General features: G+C 35.6%; 2 protein-coding genes across 4 annotated transcripts in view; one reads left to right on the top strand and one right to left on the bottom strand.

The window, feature by feature from the left end:
• Positions 1–1,597: 1,597 nt before the first annotated feature.
• Positions 1,598–6,760, top strand: LOC108726884 (periodic tryptophan protein 2 homolog). The gene is made up of 7 exons (XM_018454703.1): positions 1,598–1,755; positions 2,709–2,926; positions 3,438–3,661; positions 4,305–4,478; positions 4,894–5,111; positions 5,808–6,002; positions 6,582–6,760. The coding sequence occupies exons 2-7, from the start codon at positions 2,709–2,711 to the stop codon at positions 6,726–6,728; spliced, it is 1,176 nt and encodes a 391-aa protein (XP_018310205.1). The 5' UTR covers positions 1,598–1,755; the 3' UTR covers positions 6,729–6,760.
• Positions 6,761–7,209: 449 nt separating this feature from the next.
• The window catches only part of ssh (Protein phosphatase Slingshot), a 143,239-nt gene continuing 138,242 nt past the window's right edge, over positions 7,210–12,206 (bottom strand). For all 3 annotated transcript variants that reach the window (XM_018454699.1, XM_018454698.1, XM_018454700.1), the window contains one exon: positions 7,210–12,127. In XM_018454699.1, the coding sequence (XP_018310201.1) occupies positions 9,885–12,127 (2,243 nt within the window). In that variant the 3' untranslated portion in view covers positions 7,210–9,884. The remainder of the gene's footprint in view (positions 12,128–12,206) is intronic.

Here is a 12,206-nt window from a genome sequence, read left to right as displayed (position 1 = left end):
GCGGTCCAATCAACGTCAAGCTAGCTCAACTCTGATTGGACTACAACGCTTGCGACACTCTTGCGACACTGCGATGCGACTAATGTAGAACCAGCTTTAGAGACTGACATAATGCGGGGTCTACAATAGAAGTCGTAGCAGTCGTAGGGTCTCTTAAGTCGTAGAAAATTGACCAATCACAGTCGAATATGAGAAGAATAATCAACTGTGATTGGTCAATTTTCTACGACTTACGATCGCTACGACTTCTATTGTAGACCCCGCATAAGGCTTAAAACTCTATTGTTCTAAGATCCGAGGTTACCAGCACGACTTTTGATTGGCTTCTGCCATTCCATATCCAGCCAATCAAAAATTAGCCCATCTATGTTAGTCTCTTATTATAGTGTCTCTACTTTACCAGTGTTTTCAGTGCCTCTACAAAGAGTCTATGAAGCATCGAACTAAAAATCAATATGGCTCCGCCACTTAATTTGAATCTATTAAAGCATAAGGCACGTGAGGTTTGTTTTCCTGCTGGATTGCTTGCATTTTAGTAAATTACTAGAATTGCACCACACAACGCAAAATTTTTAATAATTTATTCTGACATATGTGTCGTATATATTGTCCATCGGATTAATTCGGCTACTGTTACATTGGTTTTCTCGGCTGCATCTGTATGCGACTCATCAGAAATGTGCTTTAAGTTGCACCACGAAAAACAATGCGGATTTTTCACCTTTTTACTGAAACTTTGGACCACTGTATCTCCGAAACTATCTGTCACACAGAGCTTCGCTTGGTTTCAAATCATTCGTACAAAAATAGAGAAAAAAAAGTATTGAACGACTTTTACTAATTTCTACACAGTTTCGTAGATATAGCTTAAAAAGTGAAAAATACCATTTTTAGCTTATATTACTATTTTCCGCTCTGAAATCGTGGACGCAAAATGAAACTTATAATATTTATACCTAAATAAAGCATTTAAAACAATAAACAGCCTGTTGCCAATTATTTCCTTTTTAAATGTCAAAGTGACTGGCTTACAAATGGTGCAGACATTATTGCTCCAAGTTTGGTAGTTTTTTTCAAAATCTTTGAACAATCATATATTTTTCAATAACACAGCAATAAAAATATAATAAATAATAAAATATAATGCACTAATTTTACAAATACATCTTTTATGTTATGAATGTGATGATAAAGCAACAACTGCGTCCAGCAGAAAAAATTGATCAGTGAGCGCTCAGTGATTGTTTAATATGATTCGTTCTTGCCTTTAGTTATTCTTTCCTATCTAAATATAGAATCTTTCCGATCTAAATATAGGAACCAATCATAGTAAAGAATCACTGACCGCTCATTGATCAGTTTTCTCTATTGAACAGCTATTGCTTTATCATAACATTCATAACATAAAAATTGTGAAATTAGTGTATTGTATTTCATTATTTATTATATTTTTGCCAATGCAACTGCGATAAATAGAATAAAAATATAAACAGGTAATATACGTACATACTGCGATCGTCATTTAAAATTTTTGACATGTCAAAAATTATAATTTCAAATTTCAAGTTTCAAATTTCAATTTTCTGATAATAAGCCACTGTAATTTTTTGGTCTGAATGATCCACAAATTTTTTAAATTAGGATATTACGCTTTATAAAATTCTACTGATATAAGCAACATACCCGTATAGCTTGTATTATTTACTGGATTCTGCATTAATATCAAGTGAAAACCCTATTTTAATATTCAATAAGGTTAATATGTTGCAATATTAATAATAATATTTTGCTTATATATGTTTACATTCTATTATGTATTTCTGATTTATTTTTTAAAAACAATGTAGTTTTTTTTTTAAATTTGTATAACATTGTAAAATAGTAAATAAAATTAGTTTTAAAAATAGCTTTTGTTCTTTATTTCTTCATTTTTATTTCAGTTCACACAATATAACTTTCAATATGCACTGTAGATGTCTTAACACACAAGCTGATGTTATTTGTCATTATTTTGATGTTATTTTGACGTTAAAGACGTCATATTATCACAACGTTTGGAAAGATGCTGTTAGAGCTATTGGTATTATTCTACTTTTATAATTCATTAGACATAAAACAAGGATAAAATGGCACAAAAAGCGTTAATAGCGTCTCTCCGAACGCACCCTGTAACTTTGAAATTTAATTAACAATCTTAATTCTCTATTGTTGATGTTGATAGATGAGAGAGGACAAGAATCTTTGATTCTTATAAAAGCAATGCTTCTTGCATAATTTTTTTTAAATTTATTCTAAAATAACTAAATAAGAAATATTAATAAATAAAATATTAATAAATAAATATACACGGTTTGACAATAAAGTTTCTGGACTGCAGCAATAACGAAACAGACATCTCATAAAATATAACAATAAATAATTGTATTTTATCTTTCGAAGTAACCTCCTATGACATTAATACACTTCGCACATCTTTAATGTAAAGCTTCAAAACTTTTGTTAAAGTTCATAGTTGAAATGCTGTTCGAAGCACTCGTCATATTTCTCTGAATATTCTCAACGTTTTGAAAATGTTTACTTTTCATGACGTTTTTGAGCTTTAGGAATTTTTGATTTTTTATTTCCATTTTAGTCATATTATAACTTTGTAATATTTTAAAAAGTATAGCTTTTTGATTTAAATAATAATTGATTCTCTGCTACACTAGATGGAAGATAAAAATAGTAAACAGTTCTCCCGAATTACCATCGATTCAACCGTTCAAAATAATGCCAGCGAGATCGATTTCGATGAGACACCTACACCTTCAATAACATCAATTGTCACCACTGAGGGATACACTCCCTCATCAGTGTCAATGCAAACCATCTCCGACATCGAGCATCGTTATCAATTAGTTGGCAATGTCAATATTATCAATCAAATGTAAGCAGTATTTATTTATAATTATTATTTTTATATATCGTAGCTTAAAAATGACTAAATTTTCCTAAATAAAAGAAAATCATTTACAATTTCATTTTAAATATGAATATTTTAATTTAAGTATGAATGTAAAGTCATTTTTTTAGATATATTAATTAAGAAATGACATCTTTAATTGATGATTTTTTTACAAAGAATCTTTATTTATTTATAAAGTCAAAACTAATTGAATCAATTTGTGGCCTATTTTGTGTTTCTTATTGTACATATGAATTGTTTGATAAATTCAATTTTTTTGTGAAAAAAATGTCGAAAAAATTAAAAATGCCAAATATGTAAATAATGGCTCATAGCTAATAATTCTTAAATTAGGAACAATCTTTCATAATTTAAGTTCCTTAGAGACGTAACTGAATATGTAATAAAATTTTATCCTTTATCTAATTTTGAACAGGTTTATGTTAAACAGCTATATTCATTTGAAATAAATTGCAAAGTGAATAGTTTGCAGGGAAGTTAATCAAGACGTGCTTTGCATCTGCTATACGGAAACTTACGACTTTTTGGCGGCAGGACTGTTGGACGGGAATGTAAAGTTCTACAAAGTTAAATCGGGTGAGAATACGTTGATCCTGTGCGATGCGGAGATGATGCAGAATCCGGCTCCAGTGACTGCTGTAAAGCATCGACCAGTGCGCAGAACACATCCGATCACTCATACTGTGATAGCGACTTGTTAGTATCGCACAGATCTTTCACTTCTTATTTTAATTATTATGTAATAAATTTAATTATTATCTAACAAATTCTTTATATAATATGGAAATTATTTAAGCTCACTTTCGAAAAGATTTTGTTGAAATCAACAAATATTGTTAATTTATATATTTTGTATTTATTGTATATTTAGAAATAATTAAGATTTTTTAAATAATTTAATATGAATATTAATCTAATATTAATGATATGTTACATAATATAATATAAAATGCAATTTTTTTTATTTTACTTTTTAAAAGTAGAATAATACCGTTCAAAAGAATAAATTTGCAAAGCAAAATAATAAAGAGAGATTTCCGCATTACTTATTCATTATTAAAGGCGAATTTAAAAAATATTAATTTACCTTAAAAATATTAATCTAACTTTAAATGAATTAAAAAATATATTAACACATCTTAAATTATTTTTTTCTTACCTTTAACGATGACGTTTATATAAGCCTCATAAAATACGTAAAATAAGTGTTAATCTAAAAATTAATATTGAATGTAGCACAGTAAGTTATAATATATAACGTCGAAAAATTTAATTCAAAGATTAAAATTATAATTGAAAGTTTTACATTCGTTAAAAGGATAAAGTTTTACGTTGATAGATGCCAACGGCTGCGTTAAATGCTGGCATTACCCAACCGCACAATGCCTTTATACGATACGAGAAAGACGGCAAACACTTGGTCTGGCTTACCATCCTCAATTACCGAAGTTCGTTACTGTTGGGGACGATACGATTTTATACTTGTATGATGAAGAAACTAAGACGCGCGATTGTTTCGCGGAAGGTAATCATTCCAAGAAGAGTATAGATACTAGTGGAAGTTTCTCCATCTCTATAAAAGGAGATATTGCCATACAATAATAAAAAAGAAATGGTTAAAAACGAGCAAAAACAAATGTTAAGAAAATATAACATAGGTTCCGACTAACACAGAGTCTTCTTCAGTTCAAAAAACACATTAATAAGAAAAATAATTAAGAGGAAATAATGTTGCGCTAATTTACGTGTATGTTTTCGTGTATGTTTCCTAAACTGAAAAAGACATTGTATCAATCGAAACGTATGTTATATTAGGCAGTAAATGTTATTTAATTATTCTATCTATGTTTGCTCATCTTTGGCCGTTCTTTTTATTATTACTGAGATATTATTATAATAAAAATTGAGATTTTTATCAAAACATCTCGTGATTTTCGAATACAGTGACACGCCGGATGTCATGGACGGTCATAAATCCAGAGTCTTTGCCGCTTGCTTCAACCCGAAATCTGCATACGAGCTGATAAGTGGTGGCTGGGACGACACCATCCACTTCTGGGATACCAGACAAGCTCATTCCTTTCGGTTTATATCAGGTGTACATATATGTGGGGACAGCTTAGACATCAGTAGAAATGGAAAAGAGGTACTTTCGAACTTACGCCTATAGTGAAGAATCAATAAATCCATTAGCTAATTCAGTTGAACACCCTAGTGCATATTAAAGCCGTTATACACTGATTTAATCTGAGTGTAAAAGTGAAATACAATATTTCGAATTATAAAATATATATTTTATTTAACAACACAATAAAATGTATTGAAGATTTCACGGTTTAACCTGTTTTTATATTTGTGTTAAACAAAATTTTTACATCAATTTGTATACGATGATTTTAATATGCACCATTTTAATATGGACTGAATGCGTCCAATCGAATTTGCTATGTCAAATATTGTATGTTAATAAATTTAAGAGTTATAGCAATTACACATTTATAACTGCGATAGCTTTGTAACTTTAACTGCGATAGTTTTATAATTTTGTAACATGACATTTGGTAGAGGAACGTATATACTAATTTTTATATAAAAATAAAATATTAATGTATATGGGCATCAATTCAGCGCGATAATTGGAGCACAATTCGTATAATATATTATCAATAATTTTACATTAAGTATCGATACAAACTTATTGAACGTTTTGGTTTCCTTCAAACCATCGTCAGCAATGCCGTAGATAATTTACCATCAATGTCTTTGCAAGATTCGTAGTCCATCAAAAACAGTGATGGTAAATTATCTATGGTCTTTAACTACAGATTTTCACGAATAACAGATCCTTACTTGTGCCTGGCAGAGGAATAATCCTTTACAATTGTGGGATTACGGTAGCGGCAAATTGATCACCACTGTAGAACCAGACAGTTATTCCTCTTTATTATACGCTGGAAAATACGTAACAAATATGTATATTGCGTGCGGTGGTTGCGATGTGAATCTCTTTAGAATTGTTGATCTACGATCTCATTCTGTAAGTCCGATGAAATTTTATGACATTTTAATGCATAAAACGAAAAGAATCGTATTGCACGTTCTAAATATGTGAATGTTGATTATTGATCGTTAAGTGTCATCATTAATGTATTCGATTCTACAACGTACTATCATTACTATTTATAAAATTTATTGCGATCATAATAATTGGCGAATATTATTCTCGAGTAATACGAGCAAATAATAATAGCAGATATATTAACATTTCGGGAAAATAATGTTATGTTAGATCTTATTAGGAACTTAATTCACAAAAATTCTTCATTATATGTATGAGCTTCTTGATTATAATTATATATATTGTACATATGTATAAGCTTTTTGATTATAATTATACATATTGTACATATAATTATTTATGATTCAAAGACTACTGATATTTGAATTAGACATTTTGATATAATTAAAGAAAAATAAGAAAATTTATCAATACAATTGTGAAAATTCTATCTGATTTAAATGCAGAATATTTGTGTATACCTACTTGCTCTATAAAATAACCGTTTTTGTTCTTACTTCAGAATAATTTAACAGTATATGCTCTTTGTTTCTGCAGACTATAGCTATGATCAGAAATTTAAAGAGCGGTGCGTATAGTTTGGATGTCGGTCCGTTAGAATCGAAGTACAGTAAACGGATTCTTCCGAAATTCGCTTTTTGCTCCGGAACAACGATTTTCGAAGTAGATGCCCAGCCTGATTAATCGATTTATGATATTTATCTTTGATATGTAAATATATGTATTTTTTATGCAATTACTTCATGGTTTAAAGCTTGAAAAAATATATTATTTATTTTACAAATATGATTTCCAAAATATAGCTGATTTACATTTGTTAAAATATGACGTATGTAATGTTAAAATATGACGTTTTGTAAATATTTAGTCTGTGTAAGATTTTGATAAGATAATTCTTTTGATGTCTGTGATTATAGTAAAAAGGTGTTTTTAAAAAAGCATAATAAAATGATATTTCACATTTTGTATAATAATCATTTTAGTTTGACATGATTTAATTTTTCTCTTTTTATAACAAATTAAATTAAAATATGATATCGTAGTGATGTACATAATACTATTAAAAATGAAATAAAATAACAAGAGAGAGAAAGATGATAATAAATAAAACGATTATTTTCTTTGTTTTTTGTAAAAATTTTCCCCATAAGGAATAACACGTGTACTCAAGCAATAAACAATGTATTTTATTTAATACAAACTATAGTACAAAATTTATACAGAACAACGTACGGTTTTATCATCATTTCTCATATGACAGCAAGTTCTCGTATCGAGCGAACGCACACACTTAAGCAAGACTTAAGAGACGAGGGGTGGATTGGAGCGGTCAAAGGAACAGGGTATGAAGGATCAGGGGACAATTACTAAAACTGAGCACATCGATTTGTGACAATACAAACTTACTTGACACGAGCAAATCCATCGGTTGACAAGCGACACGGTGTAGAAAAAAAGATTGCTCGCGCACAAACACGGTGAGAGAGCAGAAAACGCATCGCGTTTTTTTTTCCTCTTTCTTTCCTCGGTACTCGCGCCGTAGACGACACGTCCTGTTTCGTAATACTTTTGCGGCGATTAACGTGATCGGATATCCGACCCACATTGGATTCCATAAGAGAATCATTAGATATCTTGTGCATTCAAATATACTCCAAACTCGTCGACTACGCTGGGCAACATTCGAGACTTTGAAACTACGCTTCTCGCAACACTCGCACTTAAAAAGAGGGGACGAGTCACCTCCGGCTGCGAGATATCGCAGAGAAAAAAAACAGATCCTCCTCCTCCTAAATCGCATCTGATTGTACTTAACTATATAAGTAGGTAATATTTAATCTCTAGGTGCGATCCAACAGACTATTCGGGATACTATTATGTTCCAGGACATTTTTCGCCCGCATCTACAATCTAAACGATCAACGAGCCTAATTTGGTTGAGAAATGTGTTTGTAATAAAATATATTTATACACGATAATCGCGACGCGCTCGCGAAGCGCCTCTTAGCAGCGGTCGCATTCGTCAGAGTACATCAGAGTATAAAATTGGTCATTAATTTGCGCGATAAATCGGGTTTCCTTCGTTTTTTGTCTAACTAAATCCCGCGACGCGGTGAGAACGCGCGTGACTTATAAAATTAACGATGAGTCGATGATATGTATTTAAAAAAATATTGACACTTACAATTAGATACAATGTGCTCCAGGGTCGATCGATGAAGAAGTACAATACGCGCATGCACCCATGAGGATCAACATATCCATCCCCGCTATTTCATCATATCTTCTCGATTCACAGGAGTCAATAGCGGGAGTTCCTGATGCACTATTATCGCTGCATCGTCAGCCGTTGAAAAGCGTTACACGATCAACCGATTTGAATTAATCGAGATAAAGACAATCTATAGTAGTAGGAGTACAAAGAGCAAGTTAATAACAATTAATGAGTAAGAGAGGTACCTACATTCGCGAGAATAACGATTGTTTCAGCCTAAGAGGCTCTTCTGTATACAAATAGCAGAGATGTAATCCATGTATCCTAAACGTGAGGCAGCAAGTCTCAAGCTCAACGATATCTAACAAGATCTAATTCATTAAAATTGAAATTGCCTATTACACATTCCTCAATAAGAGACAATATACGTACAATACTAAATTATTATCTTACGATTTAAGAAAAATCTAATCCACTTGTTACGACATTATTACCTTCAACTAACTAATTTTGTATTAACTCTCACGCTCATGTAAAATATGGCCGTTGACGCAGAAGATCAGGAGAAATCACTTTCGGGGTTTCGGAAACGATTAGAAGCTCGTGAATTTCGGTACCCCCTTCCGTACGCACTCATGCTTCCGAAAACAGTCGCTCAACAGAAGACACACTTCGCTACATCGTGTTCTCGCATACTGTACATCACTCTACATCACATTATTCATCTATAAATTACTAATAGTGTGGCTTAATATTACATTATCTCGAGGTCTTGTCATATAATAACTTTTCCCGTTACGACAAAATCGACAAAGTCGCTTCGAAAATCGAAGATTTATCGTCTCGCGCGATAACGTCGTATTCGACGAAAAAAAAAACAAAGAAAAGATCAAGAAAGCGAAGCAGAAGAAAGGTCAGCGTGCACCCGAGGCTCAGACCTTACATTCACAGCCTGACTGAGCACTCGGTTCCTTTTCTTTTATCCTTCTTTTCTTGCGAACTAAAACTTTCGTGCCGTCCTTCGCGTTAAGTCACCCGCACAATACTCGCGATTACTTTTCATACTTAACGCATGTTTGATTCCGAGTCCACTAACTTACGACGAAGTGATGTAGGATAACGACGCAATTATCCTTTCCTGAATTTACGTTGACCCTCTTCTCGACGCGCAGCCTCGTGATTGTTGCATTTCCAGCTTAAAATAATTGAACTAACATCAAGCCAAGATACACGTTGACGAGAAGGAACATAAAGCGCCTGTCGTTAATTCGCAGTAAAAAATCCGAACACTTGTACGAGATTATCGTCTTATAAATAATAAGATACATTATCGAAATGACAAAATCATTTTTCTCGGTGAACAGGACAACGCTTGTACGAGATATTGTAGCGATAACGACAAAGAAAAGAGTACAACGAAAAAGACCTACTATTAGAACAACAGGCGCAACCGTCTTGGCTCCGAAAACCCAATCTTCATTGCCAACATAAAGAGATCACACGATTTCATCGTCACGGCAATGTACTCACGTGATCACATGAGTACTCTCGTCCGGATTAGATGCGCTGCGCTCGTGTTGCGCTTAAAAATCCGCGAGCAAAAACAAAAGAGCGTCGCCTCTGTATTACATGGTGTTGTAAACGGGACTGCTGTGCCTAGGCCTGACCTGTAACCTAGCGAGAGGATGGGTTCTGCCGTGTTGCTGCTGCTTTTTACTAGCTGCTTTAGCCACTACACTGGCCATGACTACGCTAGGTGAAGGTACTGCCGGCGGCCTGCCGGGGGCTTCCGGCGTCTCGTTGAACAGAGATGTAGAGTGATTGTTGATCATGATCGGCGCTGACCTTCTCGAGAACTCGGGCGCAATCTTCGATTTCGCTGGCGGATGCACCTCCATGGCTTCCCAATCCTTATCTTTGTGCGCGCGCAACTGGACGTCCGAGCTCTTCCTGGATTCTGGCCTGGCAACCTCGTATTTTCCCACCAATACTCTGACGGAGAGATCTTCCACATTATCTTGCGACGACGGCGGCGTTGTCTCGCTCTTCCTGCCATGCTTGTTGTCTTTGGTTTCGCCAACGCTGGACGACGATTGAATTTTGGACTCGTTGTGCGGGATCACTGGCGATGAGGGCAAACTCCTAATTTTCACGTCCCTTTTGGGTCGCGCAGTCACTGACGCGTTTTCGCCCTCGCACGCATTCTCGGGACTCCTCTCCAGCTTGGTCGACTTCGCCTCAAATTCTTTCTTCAGATTTTTAACTATACCAGAAGTGCTACGTGGACACTCTGCTTCCGGCGAATCATCTACGGAGAGACAGCGCTTGCTAAACACGGACTTGTTGCAGAGGTTTTCCAAAACCATTTTGTGGTGTTTTACAGAAGGGCACTGGGTAGTGTTGACGACGCACGGACTGGACGTCTCGCTTTCTGATCTGCAGGATCTCAGAGACAGAGGCAGATCGGACTCGGAGGGCAGAGAGGACGGCGCAGGAGCGCTTGTAGATAGTCTTCCAATCTGACGCATGGACGTAAGGGAGATGTCGATGCTACCTACCGGGCTCGGCGAGTTTCTATTTGTTTCTACTTTAAGATTATGTTCCTGAGTGGGCGACGAGTCCCTTCTTCGCGGTGTCGGTGATGGTGTGTGATGCAACAGCATCGGATTGTACGTCTCGACCGCAACCGAATCTATTTCAGTAGTTAGTCTATCACTCTTGTCGTCCGCAGTCGTTGAGCTTTGCGTGCACACGCGCTTCACCTCGCCTGCGGTCGTACTCTCCTCCAATTTCTGCTTAGTGCGTTTTACCGTTCCCGGATGCCACGGGATTTCCTCTTTGTCGTACGGAAACAGACCACTGGATCCGAGCAGATCGGACGGCCGCATGTCATAAGAGCCCCAGGAACTGTTTCTCGACGGCAAGGTAGCCCACGAGCTGTGCACCGAATTGTTGTCAAGAACCACTGCGCTGTCGTAACTACTCCAGGAACTTTGCCGGCTCGGAGATTCCCTTGTGACAGGCTCACCCCGTCTTTCCTCACGATCGAATACTCGATCGAGTTGGGCGCTGAACGGATCGCCGTCCTTTTTTACTTTCTTTCCTAAACCATCATGACACGTCGATAACGCCGTCGTCGTCGTCGTCGTCGTCGTCGTCGTCGTCGTCGTCGTCGTCGTCATCGTCGTCGTCGTTGTGGCCGACGTCGTATCCGCCACTACATTCACGTTACACTCATTTTCTACATTCACGCCTTTGTCAATTTTATTGTCATTACACAAATCAGCACACGTTGCATCCGCGGACACAATCCAGACTAGACATTCACTATTATCGTTGATCTCGGTGGACTCCTGGTTCATCTCTTTTCTCTTTTCCCTTTGTTCTTCACCGGGATCCCAAGTTTCCTTCCCGGAAAGACCGCTCAAAACGGAAGCCGTGATATCTTGCGTTTCCTGCAACTGCTCACAATGCGAGTGACCATTCTCGATTGGTTTCGCGTTATCCTCCGCAGTCGAACTTTGAGGCAGAGATTTCGTGTCCGTATCGGATCCTGGCGATGATGGTTTACTACTAGCCGCTTCAAATTGATTAGTTAAATTGAGTACCAGGCCCTTCCTCTTCTGTCCCTGAGTTTCTAACTTACTAATTCTATTCTTTACGCTAGGTGTGCCAGGGGTTGGAGCGGGTAGGTGCATTATTTTATTCTGCGACACGCTGTAAGATTGTCCGTTATCGCAGGGCATTAGAACGTTGCGAGCTTCCTGTTCTATTGCCGGTTTTTGATTCGAGCCACGAAGAAGATCCTCCCGAGTAACTTCTGTATTTCCTGCTTTATCAATACTTTCCAATGACTGCGACAAAGGAACTGAAACATTATAAAACAAGTAATAAAAATTTCTGCATTCACAAAAATAAAATATTATATATAGCTTATAATTTTAATT

This window comes from Mycetomoellerius zeteki, unplaced genomic scaffold (genome assembly GCF_001594055.1).
Source record: "Mycetomoellerius zeteki isolate Tzet28-1 unplaced genomic scaffold, Tzet1.0 scaffold446, whole genome shotgun sequence".
Taxonomy (NCBI): domain Eukaryota; kingdom Metazoa; phylum Arthropoda; class Insecta; order Hymenoptera; family Formicidae; genus Mycetomoellerius; species Mycetomoellerius zeteki.
The sequence above is the reverse complement of the archived record's forward strand: the minus strand, read 5'-3'. Positions and strand labels throughout refer to the sequence as shown.

Excerpts from the sequence above, each read along its gene's own strand:
- LOC108726884 (XM_018454703.1), top strand. The coding sequence starts at position 2,709 with ATGGAAGATAAAAATAGTAAACAGTTCTCCCGAATTACCATCGATTCA. Across the intron at positions 4,479-4,893 it reads AGAAACTAAGACGCGCGATT|TGATTTTCGAATACAGTGAC; the intron begins GTTTCGCGGAAG and ends CAAAACATCTCG. Across the intron at positions 5,112-5,807 it reads TCAGTAGAAATGGAAAAGAG|ATCCTTACTTGTGCCTGGCA; the intron begins GTACTTTCGAAC and ends CACGAATAACAG.